The 18,445-nt window shown below is 45.6% G+C and overlaps 1 protein-coding gene across 1 annotated transcript in view; it reads right to left on the reverse strand.

Moving 5' to 3' along the window:
* DCTN1 (dynactin subunit 1) overlaps window positions 1-18,445 on the reverse strand; it is a 243,791-nt gene that overhangs the window by 74,505 nt on the left and 150,841 nt on the right. The window contains exon 6 of the mRNA XM_082272033.1: window positions 5,432-5,623. Coding sequence (XP_082128159.1) covers window positions 5,432-5,623 — 192 coding nt within the window. The remainder of the gene's footprint in view (window positions 1-5,431; window positions 5,624-18,445) is intronic.

An 18,445-nucleotide genomic window follows, 5' to 3' on the forward strand; every position in this document is an offset into this window, starting at 1 on the left:
TGGCAATGACCGTTTCTCATCTGTTCTTGAATTTCTTTAGATCACGGCATGATGTGTTGCTTTTTGAGATCTTTTAGTGTGCTTCACTTTGTAAGACCGCTTCTATTTAAGTGATTTCTTGATTCAACAGGTCTGGCAGCAATCAGGCCTGGGTGTGGCAAGTTCAATTTTACTCAGCTTTCCAAAAATTGTGGTTAATCACAGTTCTCTGTACACCAGCAAGTCCACCTCTGAATTGGTGGGGGGAGGGGGGACCATTACATTTTTTTTTTTTTTTTTTTTTACATAGGGCCAGGCTGGTTTGGACAGCTTTTTTCCCCCTTAACCACTTACCGCATACTAACGTAGATCTACGTCAGTAAACTTTGCGGTGTTATACCGGGATGATGCCTCTAGCTACCATACCGGTACCGTGGTTTGAAGCCGACGGTCGGCTTTCCGCCGGTACCGACCGATACGGCTCGGGAGCCGCTCGATCGGTACCCGGGGGGGGCGGGAGGGGACGTCCCCCCCTCCCGCCGCCTTCCGTGGCTTTGCTCGGGGCTCCCCACCGGGAGCCCCGAGCACCCAGCCGGCACGTCCGCCGGCTGGATGGAGTCCCGATGAATGCCGGAAACTGCATCGATCGGGTCTCCGATGACGTAACCCGGAGGCGGCGTCCATGACGTCACGTCCGGGTTACTGTGCTGCAAAGGCGGCAAATTTAAAAAACGGCTGTATGCAAAAATGCCGTTTTCGGCGTTTTGCATACAGGGAAGTGTAGTGGAGGGGTCTGGGGTCTTTTAGACCCTCGATCCCTCCATAAAGTGTACCTGTCACACATATTGGTGTCACAAGGGATGTTTACATTGCTTGTGACAGCAATAAAAGTGATCAGATTTTTATTTATTTTTTTTAAAACTTTTATAAAGTTAAAAAAATAAATAAAATAAATGGGAAAAAAAAAAAAATTAGCCGCCCCCGTCACCGTTAGCTCGCGCACAAAAAAAAAACGTATACGGAAGTCGAGCCGCAAATGAAATCGCTGTTCAAACCCCACATGTGAGGTATCGCCGCGAACGCCAGAGCGTGAGCAATAATTAAAAAAAAAAGAGCTACACTCTAACTCTAAACTGGTAACCGTTAAATAAATTTAAAGCGTCGCAGATTGAGATCTCTATTGACCGTAGTTTGTCACGATCCCACGGGGGGGCGCAATTTTAAACCGTAACATGTTGGGTATCTATTTACTCGGCGTGATATGTTCTTTCACAATATACAAAAAAAATGGGCTAACTTTACTGTTTAGTATTTTTTAAAATGAGTGAAATGTGATTTTTCAAAATTTTTCCAAAAAAATGGCGCTTTAAAGACCGCTGCGCAAATACCGCGTGATAAAAAAATATTACAATGACCGACATTTTATTCTCCAGAGTCTTTGCTAAAAAAATATATATATATATATAATGTTTGGGGGTTCTAAGTAGTTTTCTAGGAAAAAATACTGGTTTTAACGCGTGAACAAAAAGTGTCCGAAATAGGGCTGGGGGTAAAGTGGTTAATGAAATTATCATATACAACTGCATTTTGTATTTACTTGGTTATCTTTGTGTAATATTAAAATGTATTTGATGATCTGAATCATTTGAGTGTGACAAATATGTAAAAGAATAAAAAAAAAAAAAAATCAGGAAGGGGGCAAACACGATTCCACAGCAATATAAATATAAAAAAAATTATATTATAATAAACATATATATCTATATATACACACACAGTATTTCACAAAAGTGAGTACACCCTCACATTTTTGTAAATATTACATCTTTTCATGTGACAACACTGAAGAAATTACCCCTAAGGCAGTGCTGGAAAATAATGGTGGCTACACAAAATATTGACACTTTTGGGCCCAATTTGGACATTGTCACTTAGGGGTGTACTCACTTTTGTTGCCAGCGGTTTAGACATTAATGGCTGTGTGTTGAGTTATTTTGAGGGGACAGTAAATTTACACTGTTATACAAGCTGTACACTCACTACTTTACATTGTAGAAAAGTGTCATTTCTTCAGTGTTGTCACATGAAAAGATAGAATAAAATATTTACTAAAATGTGAGGGGTGTACTTACTTTAGTGAGATACTGTGTAATATAATTATATATATATATATATATATACACACCCAGACTGTCAGAATCATGGATGCGACTGCAGCCATGATCTTGTTAATATAATTATTTATTTTTTATTTTAGCAGTCAATGATCTGCTGTCCTGTAAAAGTGAACCAGGTGACTCTACAGCCATGCAATCACTGCCTTCCTCTCACTGCCGCCTGCAGTGGTTCCCGGGCTCCCCTGTTCCTCCAGGGAGTTCAGGACCATAGTAAACATCCCAGGATCTCTTCAAATAGAGAAGATGGAAGAACATTCATTCCCTAATCGTTTTCGAAGCGGTCGTTGCCTAGCTGGTACAGCTAGGGAAGCAGCTGATCAAGCACGATCTGTGCTACATTAACTGCTTTGGGGGGAGGAGAGGGTATAATAGACCCCTGATGTCTCCATAAAAAGTACAAATCACCTAAAAATAAAGCAAAAAAAAAACTGGAATACAATAAATAAAAAAAGAAAATAAAAAAAAAAAGTGGAAAGCACCCCGCCCATACAAGCAAATGCACGCTTAATTCCCACAAGCATATATAAACAGTGATTGCACCACATGTGAGTACCGCCACAAAAGTCAGAGAGTGATAATTCCAGAGCCAGCATTCACGATTAACATTGCACTTACTAACCTGTAAAGGCTCTCAAAGCGTCACCTATGAAAAATGTTAGTTACCGTAGCTTGTTGCCATTTCTCGGGTGCATGCAACTTTGAATCTTGACGTGTTTGGTATATAGTTGCTTGATGCGAGCTCATCTTTTTGATTTTAACAAAAAAATTGGGTATTATAATTCATTTTAAGTGTAATTTTTCCTAAAAAATTGCATGTTTAATAAACAGATGTACAAAAATCGCGTGACAAAAAATTGCAACATCCACCATTTTATTCTCCAAGGCCTCCGCTTTCAAAAATGATTATAATACAAGTAATTTTCTAGCAAAAAAAGTGAATATTAACATGTGTAAAAAACGAAAAAATAGCCTGGAAGACAGCAGAAGTGAATGAATTTAACCCCACGATTGGAGGCCATCACTATCCCAAGATTACCATTAGGACATCTCTCTAAAAGTCCCCCTCTCCCTCTAGATCTCCCTCTCTCGCTCTAGATCTCCCTCTCTCCCCTCTCTCTCTCTCTAGATCTCCCTCTCCCCCCTCTCTCTCTCTCTCTATATATCTCCCTCTCCCCCCCTCTCTCTCTCTAGATCTCCCTCTCACACCTCTCTCTCTCCCTCTCCCCCTCTCTCTCTATATCTCCCTCTCCCCCTCTCTCTCTATATCTCCCTCTCCCCCTCTCTCTCTCTAGATCTCCCTCTCCCCCCTCTCTCTCTAGATCTCCCACTCCCCCCTCTCTCTCTAGATCTCCCACTCCCCCCTCTCCCTCTCTAGATCTCCCACTCCCCCCTCTCCCTCTCCCCCCCTAGATCTCCCTCCCCCCTCTATCTCTAGATCTCCCTCCCCCCCCCCTCTATCTCTAGATCTCCCTCCCCCCCTCTATCTCTAGATCTCCCTCCCCCCTCTATCTCTCCCTCTATAGATCGCCCTCTCCCCCCTCTCTCTAGATCTCCCTCTCCCCCCCTCTATCTCTAGATCTCCCTCCCCCCTCTCTATCTCTAGATCTCCCTCCCCCCTCTATCTCTAGATCTCCCTCCCCCCCTCTATCTCTCCCTCTATAGATCGCCCTCTCCCCCCTCTCTCTAGATCTCCCTCTCCCCCCCTCCCTCTCTAGATCTCCCTCTCCCCAGATCTAGATCTCCCTCCCCCCTCTCTCTAGATCTCCCTCTCCCCAGATCTAGATCTCCCTCCCCCTCTCTTTCTAGATCTCACTCCCCCCCCCCCCCGTCTCTAGATCCCCCCCACCCTTGATCTAGATCAAGGGTCTTCAAACTATGTAGTTCCAACAAGAGTTGGAGGGCCTTAGTTTGAAGATCCCTGCTCTAGATCCCCCCCCCTCTCTCTAGATCTCCCTCCCCCCATCTAGATCTCCCACCTCCCCTCCCTGATCTAGATCTCCCTCCCCCCCCTAATCTAGATCCCCCCTGATCTAGATCTCCCTCCCCCCTGATCTAGATCTCCCTCCCCCCTAATCTAGATCCCCCCTGATCTAGATCTCCCTCCCCCCTGATCTAGATCTCCCTCCCCCTGATCTAGATCCCCCCCGATCTAAATCTCCCCCCCCCCCCGCCGATCTATAACCTCTAGATCTCCGTACAGATGCAGCTGAGGTTTTGAACAAAGAAAGCTTCAGGTGGACTTGGTGGAATTAAACTATGCTGCAGTCATTGTGCTCTGGGTGTTCTTAAGGATTATAAAAATGACAGTTCATCTTTCAAAGAACATTTTTAGGCTGTATTTATTTAAACACTTTTTTTTTTTGGTGGGGTTGCAAAAAAAAACGAAAAAACTAAAACCTTTCCACAAACGTGTGCCGAAACATGCCTTAGGAACTTTCAGAATGCATTTTTTCTGTGTGCTTCTACTGACTGGCATGGAGACTTTTGCTTTTCTTTGCAAGTCATAACGCCTGATAAATGTTGCTGGCAAGATCAAAACTAATACAGTGGTGTCATCGCGCTGTGCCTCAGTACAGTGATGTCATCGCGCTGTGCCTCAGTACAGTGATGTCATCGCGCTGTGCCTCAGTACAGTGATGTCATCGCGCTGTGCCTCAGTACAGTGATGTCATCGCGCTGTGCCTCAGTACAGTGATGTCATATCACGCTGTGGCTCAGTACAGTGATGTCATATCACGCTGTGGGTCAGTACAGTGATGTCATATCACGCTGTGGCTCAGTACAGTGATGTCATATCACGCTGTGGCTCAGTACAGTGATGTCATATCACGCTGTGGTTCCCAGAGCATTAGCTATTCATTCGATTGAGACCTTCATGGCATTACGAGTATTTCATTACACTCATATACTTGCATAAGGGGCAAAGACCATCATCGCAGAGAACAGCGTGGCTCCTCCCAGTCCTGTTTTCTCTCTTCTCATTTGTTGAAAATTTTTTATTTTTTTTTAAATAACAAAATGGCCGGAGAGAGGGAAGAACCTCCAATTCCAAGCAAAGAAAAAAAAAAAAGGAGTTCCTATAGAGAATTTCCTGTAAGGGAATGATGACATAACTGGTCACCTCCCAGTAATGGCCAGTACTATCTGTATGGCATACGGATAATATGAAGTATGGATAATACCAAACAGAACACCGATTTGTAAGTAAGGTTTTGCATTAAAGAAGAAAAAAGTGATACGCTATTTCTGCATTATTATTGGCTATAAATGGTTACCTTGCTGGGCCCAGGAGCAGGCAATGGAGCCACTGGAGAGGTCAGAGAGGGGGAGGGGATGATGGGAGCAGCCAGAGGGGTCTGGGCCGGAGTACTTGGCTCGCTGCTGCTGATTTCTCCACATGATGCTGATGCAGATCCGGAGGCCCCGGCTGTGCCGCTGGAGGCTGCAGAGCTGGAGGGACGAGTAGGCTGCAAAAGAGACAGTAAAGCAAATAATAACAGAACTTCCAGAACTCAATCACAATGTAAGAAGAAGAAAAGGACATAAGGGGGGTTATATGGAAGAAAAGGTCTCACATAACGGTCTGCCACCCCATGTCCCTGTGAAGAGGCAGAATTGGTTGGCAGTAATGTGGATCTGCAGACCCAATGATCTATGGGAGGAGTGACCGGGTGGAGGGAATGTAGAACCTCCTTGGTGGTGAGACAAGGCCACTTTTAGTCCCATCTGTTCCCTGGTGTCCTCTTCTATGCTTCAGGCACACAAACACTCCATCTTCTTGTTTGGGTGTTCACTTGGTTGCAGAATAGACCCTCTTAAGGCATTATAACACACGATTTTCTGCACCACAGTGCAGTGCCGATGTTTCTTGACCATGCAAAAAACACTTTGTAAGGAACATTCCATGTACAGTACCTCTCCTGTCTGCCAGGAAACCACAGGGGGTGCCAACTAAGTGCAGAATATAGAAAAATACTTCTTAAAAAATAAAAATAAAATAAATAAATCAGTGGCAACTCACGAGAGGGGGTGCCAACAAAGTGCAGCATATAGAAATAGACGATTAAAAATCACAAGAGATGCTCAAAGTTCAGAGCATGTAATCCACCCAGTGAGGTTGGACATTGAACCTCAGTGTCTCTTCAGGAGCCAGGAAGCAGAGGCCGCTGTCAGGAGCTGTGAATCTGCTTCCTGGCTCTTGAAGAAAGACCGATGATCAACAACAAACCACACTGGCTGGATTACATGCTCTTATACTTGTGTATTTCCTGAGTTGCCAAGTCTTTTTCTATATATTGCACCTTTGTTGGCGCCCCTTCTCGTGAGTGGTCACTGATTTTTGTGGTCACTGATTTTTAATACGTCTTTTTCTATATCTTGCACTTACTTGGCGCCCTCTGCTGTTTCCTTTACATATTGCAGCGATAACGTCAGTCTCATTAAAAGGAGCTGCCATGGACATCTTTGGACCTATGGATATTTTTGTATAATCCTACACACCCTCACAGCATATTCAAGTGTGTGATTAGGTTGTATCTTAGCTGTATCTCTACTTGCTCAATTCTCAATGATTCCCTGTCCTTACAGCCAGGAGCGCAATGAATGGATGATGTGCCCAACAATTACACTCTGGTGAGAATTGCTGTACTTGGCAGGGGCATAACTACAGGGGTTGCAATTGCAATCGGGCCCCATGCTCCAGGGGGCCTGTGCGGCTCCCCTGTACACCTGGATAGGAGGCGCGGTGGGGGCAGCATGTAGAGAAATCACTGTCCTCCTTTTTCTCCCTGGAAAATGGAGGAGATTGGTTCCTCTGTATGCTGCCCCCGCCACTCCTCCTATCCAGTTCACTTGTGTTCTGTTGTCTCTGGGCCCCTGTGTGCTCCCCCGGCCCCCCCCCCCCCCCCACTGTTCTCCCTTCCCTCTTCTGCCGGCTGCTGCAGGGGATGTGTCACAATAGAGAACCAGGAAGGGGTCGGTAAATATGTAATTTACCAGCTCCTTCCTTTTCTGAATGGACAGAGTCATAGTCAGTGACATTGTAAAAAAAAGTAAAATAAAATGATAAAATAATAATACAATTAAAATACCAAAAAATAAAAATGACTGACACAGTGGGTGAACTTCCAGGATCGCAAAGGTCACACTTGCAACCAGGCCCTGGCATTCCACCACTGTGGGGAGGCCCCAAGATGGGGAACTTGTGAAAGGGTCCCGCTGCGGAACCATAATAAAGGGCCTTGCAACTAGAGTAAAGGGCCCCAGGATCAGTGGGAAGAGCCCCAGGCTTGAAGGGAAGGGCCCTGGCCAGGGGTCTGGGGTGCCCCTTCCTGGATTCTTGCACCGGGGCCCTTAACCACTTGCCGACCAGTCACGTTGACTGTACTGCGGCAAAGTGGTTAGTTATCGTCCAGCGACGTACACCTACGCCGCTGGACTCCTCCCCTTGTGGGCGGCGCGCGCGCTGCCGGAGGCTCGCTCCCACTGTATTCAGTCACAGCGGGAGTCGGGCCAGGGGAGGAGAGGCGGTGATCACCGCCGCTCTTCCCCGATCGTCGGGGAATCGAGTGTGGACATCCGCCTGCTTGTGTAAACAGAGCGGGCGGATCTCCTAAGTGACAGGCAGGGTCAGATTGGAGGGTTCAGCATAGCTGAACCTGCGATCTGTCCCTGTGTCACTCAGTCACCTCCCCCCACACACGTCAGTAAGCACCAGGCATACATTAACCCCTTGATCACCAATAAAAATTAACCCCTTCCCTGCCAGTGTCATTATTACAGTAACAGTGCATATTTATAGCACTGATTACTGCAGTAATGTCACTGGTCCCCCCCAAAAGTGTCAAAAATGTCAGTCAAGGGTCCGATCTGTCCGCCGCAATGTCGCAGTCCCGCAAAAAAAAAAAAACAAAAAAAAAAAAAAAAACACACCAAAAATGACAGAAATCTTTCCCTTAGTTAGTAAACGCGATAACTTTTGCACAAACCAATCAAAATACGCTTATTGTGATTTTTTTTACCAAACATATGTAGCAGAAAACAAATTGGCCAAAAATTTTAAAAAATGTTGTTTTCAATTTTTTTTTTGGGGAATTTCATATAAAAAAAATGTGAAAAATATTGTTATTTTTTCAAAATTGTCGCTCTTTTTTTGTTTATAGCGCAAAAAGTAAAAATCGCACAGGTGATCAAATACCACCAATGAAAGCTCTGTTTGTGGGGAAAAAAGGACGTAAATTTTGTTTGGGTACGGCGTTGCATGACCGCGCAATTGTCAGTTAAAGTCGCGCAGTGCCGAATCGCAAAAAGTGGCCCAGACGTAAAGCAGAAAAATCCTCCGGTGGTAAAGTGGTTAAGGTCCTAGTTACGTCTCTGGTACTGGGGGCTGACTATTTGCAGTTTTGGCAAGTTACATTCATCCACAGAGATCTACTCTCCATACAGTAGGCACTCTGATGATGGGTCTGGTGTGATTATCCATTCACTGCCAGAAATGCTAACGGCCAGATTTGCTTGTGCTCTCAACCCAACTGTCAAGCCATCAAATACCTAGTGTCATAACTGATCACATGTGCAACACCATGGCAACTGCAGATCAAACCGAGGCCAAGATGGCAGCTTTCCTGGCTGCAAAGGATAGAAGGGTTTAGTTCCGCTTTAATTTCTGCTTCAATGCAATGCAAAGGATTGAAAATAAATCTGGTCTTCGATGGTGAATCCATATCTGGATTCAATGTGCAACGTGCCTTGTGCAGAACATGAGGGTCAGAACGTGAAAAACATAAGGAAAAAAACAAACCCCCCCCCCCCACACTGCGTTTATGTTACTCCCCAAGCTGGCCTTTGCAGTTTAGACTACAGTGGAAAACAATCCGGACCGATTCAATCCATGTAAATATATTCCAATAGGCTTCACCCGGTCTGATAAGCTGCATATAGATGTCCCTCAGCACACAATAGATTCCAGGATCTGTCAGAATGGGGTAAATGGGGGTTCCTGAATATTCATGAATCATTGAATATTCACATAAAAGCCCGCTAACAATCAGCGGCCGGCCTTCCCTCTGAGAACAGAGAGCCCAACAAATGCATCGATGACTGCACTCTGCTACAGGGTCCTTCCATCCACAACCCAAAATGAATGGGAATTTGCAGAGCCAATCAGTAAAATCCAGGGGACCGTTCTTGTGAAGAGGTCCAGCAACACACATCACAATTCAATTGTACCGTCTCTGTACAAACTTTAGCTTTCCCAACAACTATGTAGTTACTAAACCCACAACAGTAAAATCAGTCTGTATATGCAGTAAAGCATGCTGGTTGTACTCACTGTGGAACCCAATTAATCCTCAGCATTGTGAAAAATTGGATTTTTGTACTTACCGTAAAATCCATTTCTTTGAGTTGATCAATGGACACAGCACTCCATAAAGCATAACTAGTGGGTTATATTGCCTCCTCCAGAAGTAGGACTAGGCAGAACAAAAAAAACACCTGGGTACGCCCATGGGCCGTCCTCAGCTGGTATATAACCCCCCTCTCTGCTCCAGGTAATCAGTTTAGTAGCAAGCAGTATTAGAAGTATAAGAACTCCATAGAGGGGTGGGTGCTGTGTCCGAACACAGAGAAATGGATTTTACGGTACGTACAAACATCCCATGCTCTTTTCATTCATCGACGGACACAGCGCTCCATAAATCATAACTACTGGGACTTCCAAAAGCAGTGCCAAAAGGAAAAAATGAGGGGTGGGGAAAAGAACCCAAGGGTAAAGATAAGCACCCTAAACCAGGACACAGGAGCCTTAACCAGGTCACAGGAGCCCCGTCTGAAAAAATATAAGTTTAAAGAAAAAAAAAAACACCCCTCAGGAGGGAACAGCCCCTCAAACAGCAACCTGCAAAACTTTGCGGCCAAAAGAAGCATCCACAGATGCCAAAGTATCTACCTTATAGAATATGCTGAAGGTATGCACCGATGACCAAGTGGCAAATTTGCGATATTGATAACCGAGGAAGGAAGGTCCAAGAAGCACTCAGCGCCCAAATAGTATGCGCCGTGACAGAAAAAGGTGAAACCTGACCTTTAATGGAATAGGCCCGAGTCACCATCTGCCTGATCCATCTGGAGATGGTAGCCGAAGAAGCAGCCAGCCCTTTCCTTGGTGCGTCCGTAACAACAAAAAGCGAGTCTGACCTCCAAAAGGGCTCAGTAGCTGCCAGTAATCGCACGAACCACATCCAAGGTATGCAAAGCAAATTACTTGGGATGAGCCGGCTTGGGACACAAGGAAGGCAACACAATGTTCTCATTCAAATGGAAGTCAGAGACAACTTTGGGCAGGAATGATTGACAAGGACGAAGAACCACCTTATACCTATGGACCACCAAATGGGGACTGCGGCAGGATAATGCCGCCAATTCCGATACCCTGCGGGCTGAGGTAATAGTCATGAGAAGGTCACCTTCTGGGATAATATAGAAAAGGGAATCTCCCGAAAATTCTCAAATGGAGGTTTCTGGAGAACCGAAAGCACCAAATTTAAATCCCATGGCGGCAAAAGAGACCGTAAAGGTGGAGCCACATGTCGAACCCCCTGAATGAAGGTACGAACTAAAGAGTGCGTGGCTAGGGATCGCTGAAAGAAGATTGCCAAGGCAGACACCTGGCCCTTGATGGTACGTACTCAAGGCCAACTTCTGTTCAATGACCCATTGAAGAAAGGTTAAGATCCGAGCCACAGAAAATGATCAAGGATGAGCGCCAACTGACTCACACCAAGAAATGTATGCTTTCCACATACGATGGTATATCTTACTGTTAAGAGGACTTTCTCGCCTTCACCATAGTAGGGATCACTGATCCAGACAAACCTCAATCCCTCAGTACCTGCCTTTCAATAGCTAAGCCAATAAAACCAGCAACTGTAAAGCAAGATGGTAGATTAGCCCTTGGGACAACTGGTCTTCTCTGAGAGGAAGCCTCCAAGGGACATTTACGGGCACCGGGATGATGGGGAGATCCTCGCTCTTAATTCCTCACAGGAACTGCAGAAGAAGCCTCAGCCGAGGATGATACTGGCCTTACCATGGCCCTTGGACGCCTGCAGCGTCTGTCAGAGGACCCCATGACCTCATCACGAACTTCGGTATCCTCTTGTGGAGCCGAACCAGCTAGGGGAGCTGCATTTAGGACTGTGCAAACAGAACTGTCTTGAAGGTGAATACCACCAGACTCAGAACCTGTATGCAAATTGGGAGAGAGAACTGTGGGGGAGAGAACTTTGAATGACAACAGCCGGTGAATCACGGCCTGTGGTTCCTGAAATTTGTCCAGAGGAAGGACCACCCTGGTCAGAATTAAAATCAGACTTCAGTAAATCAATTCCCTGGACAGGGATAGGGGGGACCTTTGGTAGTTTTGGACATCACCTGAACCTTTGCAGGAATTAAATCCGCACAAGGAGACTCTGGACCTGAAAAACCTGACAAGAAAAAAACTTTGCCCCCCTTTCTGTATACCCCCAGAAACATTTTGCAGATATTAACGCTCACAAAAGAAGTACATGGGGCCGGAAACCCGTGTGGCAGGAAGGTACTCTCCCCCCCCCCCCCCCCCCCATAATACTCTTAATAATGTCATCCAGGGTAGTCCCAAACAGGCAATCGCCTTGAAAGGGCAGATCAATGAGAGGTTTCTTGGGGGCTTGGTCTGCGGACCAATTCTTATGCCACATCATGCGCCTAATCACCCCTGCTGAAACAAAGTTTGACAGCACAGGAGCTGTGCCCAAAGCTGCATCTCAAATAAACTGCAGCTCATGGACCAACTGGTCTGCTATATCAATATAAGTAGCAGGGACCTGCTCACTCCCCAGGCCCTGGCGCAAAAGCTTGGCCCATTCAGTAAGGGTTTGAGACACCAGGGCTGAGGAAAAGACTGGCCGCAATGTCGAACCAGCCAGTAAACATGCTGCGTGCCACAGCCTCAGCTTTCCTGTCAGCGGGGTCCTTAAAGGATGGGGATTCTTCTACTGGGATCATGGTAGCTTTATTCAACCTGAAAACAAACGGGTTACACCACTGGTCAACTTGTCCACTTTTTTTAAGCGACTCCTCAAAAGGGTAACGTACAGCAAAACGTTTGGGGACCACCGAGGGTAATTTTGGTTGTTCCAATTCCTTACAGGAAAACCTGTCAAAATAAAGCACATAAGGAAACACCTTGTGTATGAGTATGAGGCGACTTATGCGTACCAAATGACACAGCCATGTCCGTAGCTACATCAGCTGCATCCTCCATTTTTAAAGTCTTACGCACTGCAGTGATAAGTGCGTCTACCAGCGCTTTTTCATTCGCTGCTGCGACCATGGAGGAAACATCCTCACTATCAGATGGATCTGGCGGTGTGATATTAAGTCCCCCTGGACGTGCTGCGTTCACGGTCGGCATCAGACTCCGAATCTGAGGAGACAGACTGAGCAGGGGAAGGCAGGGGGAGGCTTCCTCCTGGGCCTTTGCCCACACACCACTTCCACCCGGGACACTAAGGACTGCCAGGCCGCCGTCAGTGCAACCATGGGAAGCTGGGGTTCTGAGGGACCTGCCTCCTCCATGAGGTGGTCAGTGGAGGAGATGTGACCCTGAGGCTCCATAAGGAAAAGAAGACCCTGAAGTACAAAAACGATCTTTTGACACCACTAAAGGATCCTCTCAAGGCTCATAGTACCCATCAGCAGAGAGAGATAACAGGGAACCCCAAGGACTCACCCTACTGACCAGAGGAGCGTCGAGAATTTCGAACCCAGCATCTTGATGGACACCATCCCTGTTCATATGTCCCGGGCACATGAAGAGCTTTGACATCCCCACAAGGCTTCGATCGTCTCCAGCGTCTCCCAGACTAAGGGAAAATGGACTCTGTGACATCGGGCTACACAAACATGGACACCAACCGGAGACCAGTTAGACTAAGGGAAAATGGCCACCATCCGCTACAAATGCTGAAGCATGCTGCCAGGATCTTCCCTGCACCCTCTGCAACATTTCACCCTCTGCAAGGGGACCACCCCCGAAGGTAGGGCACACATAAGGGGAGACTCTGCTGCGTACTCTGCTCCGGTCTCTGCCTTGGGACCCGCCTGCACTATACCCACACTGCAAACAGTAGGGCATGCACCTCAGGGTCTCCTACACTGGGATCCCTCCAGACTACCAGGGCAGAACACACACACTATCCCAGGACCCTTACAGAGTGGGGATAGCGGGGGGAGACCCCAGGGGTCTCTGGTTCATTCTCTGCCCTGGGACCCCCACCAGACTCCAGACAGGGAGGAAAGGGAGTGAGGGAAGCCCAGCTCACTAAGGGATTTAAAGATGGGAGGAGGGAACCTGCAGGCAGGTCTGACTGTCCATGGAGGTTAGCCGCATTCACCCAAAAAAAAATGCCAAGGGGGGGGGAGGGGGGACTGTATCCATGGTGCAGGTAACTCACCAAACAGAATCCTCGTCACCGAAGTAGGGGAGCTGTTGGCCAAGGAACCGCTGTGACTCAGACCCATGCCCAATCGTATGCAAACCTGCAAGAGGTTTAACTGGCGGGCCAGCCTCAGTCCGTGCCGACCTAGCGTGTAGCTGCGGTCTGCATGCGCTTGCTGGCTGGGCTGGGGGGGGGGGGGGGTCACTGGATCTAGATTATTCAGCCCGTCACCCAGCCTGGCAGTTGATTGTAGATCTCCCGAGAGAAAAACAAAAAAGATGCTCTTCTATCGCTTGACCCTCCCTCTTGGTTTGTAAGCTCTAACAAGCAGGGTCCTCTGGTTCCCGCTTTATTAAAGTGTATTGTATTTGTACCGTCTACCCACCAGTTGTAAAGCACTGTGTAAACTGTCGGCACTATATAAATCCTATATAATAAGAACAACAACATTTCCAGCTTCGACATGCCTTTTACAGTTTCCAGCCTCTCTTTGGAATCTGATTCCGTGGAGTAGCTGTTTATCTCCAGGGTTCTAGACAAGCCTTTATCTTCCCAATATTTCCGACGCTCTATAGCCCGTACTACGTAACTAGCCAGGACCTTTGGTAAGTGGCAGGCGGGCGTTCCCAGCTTGACAGAGGAGGAAAAAAAATTGCAACTATCAACCTTTTACAAGGCCTGGTAATTAAGTTCAACAAAGCCTCTGCTTTCAGAAAATAAGGTTCTGGGGGCTTTAAGTATTTTATAGCCAAAAAAGTATTTGTTTCCTCAGGTCAATAAGTGGGACTTTAAGGCAATAAAGAAAACGTATCAGCATACGTGCGTTTTGTAGATTTTATCGTAAAAGATACATGAATTTACAACATGTTTGTTTCATAAATGGTGCAGGGTGGGTGAGAGACCCATCCGTGATAGTGCAAGAAGGTAAAGAAGTGACACTTGTGAATATTTGGTGACTTTAGAAACACAAAAGTCCTGCCATCCGTCAGTATTGGATATTGCAGGTAGCGTCTCAATTTCCCACGCGTTTCGGCTTGCCTAAAGCGGCTGTGCCTTTTTCAAGGTATCACCATATCTAAAATGATATTTAGACATTTTAGACATTATAAGTGTCATTATGCACTGAATACTTAGTTTGTGTGGTATAGTTTGAATAAATGCTTACATTTTGGTTTTTTTGTGTATATACAGTTTCTCGGTCGTTGTTATTGGAACATTCCCCTCTTTTTCCCAAAGTAGTCACAAGATCCCCATAAAGGAAAGGAGTAGTGGTGATGCAGGCACTAGAAAGACCAAATTGCTGTTCCATAAATATCCATGACATATATAGAATATATAGATTCTTACCCACTTAGAGTTCACAGGGGTACTCACATGGTCCAGAGTAACTGGTTCCCACATCCGCAGTCCCTGATGAAAGTGGTGACTGTCCCTGGAATTATATGTTTATATAATATATCCAAGGAATATATTGGACAGAACATAATGGGCTTGAAAGAGAATTAAGTAAAATACCTTCTCTGTTGCCGGTCTCAGGGAAAAGCAGGGCGGTATCTCCTCTGCTTCAGTCTTAGGGGTATAAGGCCGTATCTGTATAAACATTATACATTGGGATTTGGAAATTTGTTCCATGTAGTGGTATATAATTTCATTACAAAAAGGTTTAGGTGCAAAAATACCTTGGTCCAGTGGAAGTAGGCCAAATAGGATATACGGGACCGGTGCTTATTGTTCCCTTCCAATCTCCAAGTTACAGGACTGTGTCTGTATTGCAAAAAGTAATCTGCGGTGTTGCCATGGGCACTAGCTGTGCCCCATCATATGCCAACATATATCTGGGCATGTGGGAACAGGACTTCCTCCACAGTGAGGAGAACTCTATATACTCTTGCCATATAATATTATGGCAGAGATATATAGATGACATCTTCCTCCTGTGGAACGGACCCGAAGACTTTCTGAAAAAATGCCTGGAACGCATGAATAGGAACTCCTTCAACATGCATTTCACTATGCAATATAGCCAAACCAAGATCAGCTTCCTTGATACCTGGATCTATAAAGATTCCGACGCTAACCTCAACACAACACTATACAGAAAAGAGACTGCAGGCAATACTGTTCTGCACGCGGACAGTTTCCACCCCACAGCCCTAGTCAAATCGATTCCATATAGTCAATTTCTAAGGCTAAAAAGGAACTGTACCTTACAACATGACTTTAAACTTGAATCAGACAAACTATCTGCACGACTCCGACTGAGAGGGTACTCCAAAACCTGCCTGAGAAAGGCCTTCAATCGAGCTAATGGCCAGGAGAGACATGAAATCTTATTCAAAAAACCAATTGACAAACCACCTGAAAACGCCAACAGGATCATCATGCGATATACTAACCAGCATGACTCCATCAGGAAAATTATTAAAAACAACTGGCACATTCTCACCGGTGATCCAAGTCTTAGACATCTACTCCCAGAAAATCCCTTAATCACATTTAAGAAAGCTGGATCTCTCCAGCAATCACTAGTACATAGTGAATTCAAAAATGGATCTAGAAAGGATCCCTGCAAGGATAAAGGGACATACCCATGTGGAGGATGCTCCCAATGCCACGTCATCGTTAAATGTACAAGCAAAATCTTACCAAATGGGGAACTGTTCATGCCAACCCATTTCGTTAACTGTAAAACTCGAGCAATTGTTTACCTGATGGAATGCAACTGTGGGGCCTTCTACGTTGGGAAAACGAAACAAGAATTTCGCAAAAGAGTTGGTACACACATGTCAACCATGGAGATGTGCAACTTTTATCTCCCACTTGGGAGACACGTAAGAGACAAACACCAATCAAAAATGCCCAAAATAAGCTTCATGGCCCTGGACAGGATACATATCCCGGGGAGAGGGGGCGATTGGAACAAGACCCTCCTACAAAGAGAGATGAGGTGGATTAGACACCTTAGAGCTACTATACCTCCTGGCCTCAACGAAGCAGAGAGCTTTAAACCCTTCCTTGAAGGATTTGTATCGGGCAAAACCGTCTAATAGTACTTGGAAACAATCAGTACCAGTCAAACATTACAAGCCTTATCTAGGCTCAAAAATTCAAACAAACAAATCTCATTTACTTATATATATATTTTTTTAATTTTTTTTTTATTTTCTACCAATCCAACCCTCATATGGATTACTATAATTCTCATCCAACCACCCATACCGTTTTCCCCTATTACTGTGCCCCAAGACACAGGTCACACCTGACAGGCCTATCCATCCCAAGAACAACAATCTATGAAACACCATTTACATCAATTGGCCGACATCAGATATCCATGCAATCCCCAGTCACCTATATACCCCCGTTTAGGGGACTGTCTTTCTTTTTACATAATTTTTCATCTATGTTTCTTTTTTGTCTCCTTCTTTTTAAATGATTGTACGTTATTGCTGCCAAAATAGAAAAGAATCATACATATGCATATATATAAGATATAGATATATTGCTGAGATGAATATATATACTCGATGTTAAACAGACTCGGATCGTTATGGAATCCTTTATTCCCCTTCCTGAATACCCAATAGTAGTCCCCGGCACGGTAAGCCCCGCCCTTCGAGGCGGGGCACTGTTTTGGGCCACCAACATTTCATCTGAGCCCGATGGCTTGTTTACAGCCTGACGGCATCGCGAATGGCCCCTCCTCTCCGTGTCGGCGGCGTCCTTAGTTGCCAGGCAGCAGGGGAAATCCTCGCCGCAACTCGCGCAGGAGCTTCGGCACATGCGCAGTACGCGACGTTGAAGCCCTTCCGCCCTGACATATAGTACCGCGCTGCGCAGCAATGCGCATGCGCGGCCTATATATAAGGCGCCGGGGATCCCCGGAAGAGTGCCATTCACCTCCGGATGCCGGAGAGGAAACACTCCTAGGACGACGGTGACGCAACCAGCCTCCCTGAACAGCACATGGTCTCCCCCTGCAGGACTAAGGTAGAAACTCACTACAAGCCTTTTCTTTAGGACAATCCTGTTAGATTTTTACAGGAAATATTTCCTTAAACCTGCAAATTACTTTTTGCAATACAGACACAGTCCTGTAACTTGGAGATTGGAAGGGAACAATAAGCACCGGTCCCGTATATCCTATTTGGCCTACTTCCACTGGACCAAGGTATTTTTGCACCTAAACCTTTTTGTAATGAAATTATATACCACTACATGGAACAAATTTCCAAATCCCAATGTATAATGTTTATACAGATACGGCCTTATACCCCTAAGACTGAAGCAGAGGAGATACCGCCCTGCTTTTCCCTGAGACCGGCAACAGAGAAGGTATTTTACTTAATTCTCTTTCAAGCCCATTATGTTCTGTCCAATATATTCCTTGGATATATTATATAAACATATAATTCCAGGGACAGTCACCACTTTCATCAGGGACTGCGGATGTGGGAACCAGTTACTCTGGACCATGTGAGTACCCCTGTGAACTCTAAGTGGGTAAGAATCTATATATTCTATATATGTCATGGATATTTATGGAACAGCAATTTGGTCTTTCTAGTGCCTGCATCACCACTACTCCTTTCCTTTATGGGGATCTTGTGACTACTTTGGGAAAAAGAGGGGAATGTTCCAATAACAACGACCGAGAAACTGTATATACACAAAAAAACCAAAATGTAAGCATTTATTCAAACTATACCACACAAACTAAGTATTCAGTGCATAATGACACTTATAATGTCTAAAATGTCTAAATATCATTTTAGATATGGTGATACCTTGAAAAAGGCACAGCCGCTT

The sequence above is a fragment of the Pelophylax lessonae genome, assembly GCF_965119305.1.
Source record: "Pelophylax lessonae genome assembly, chromosome: 1".
Classification (NCBI taxonomy): Eukaryota; Metazoa; Chordata; class Amphibia; order Anura; family Ranidae; genus Pelophylax; species Pelophylax lessonae.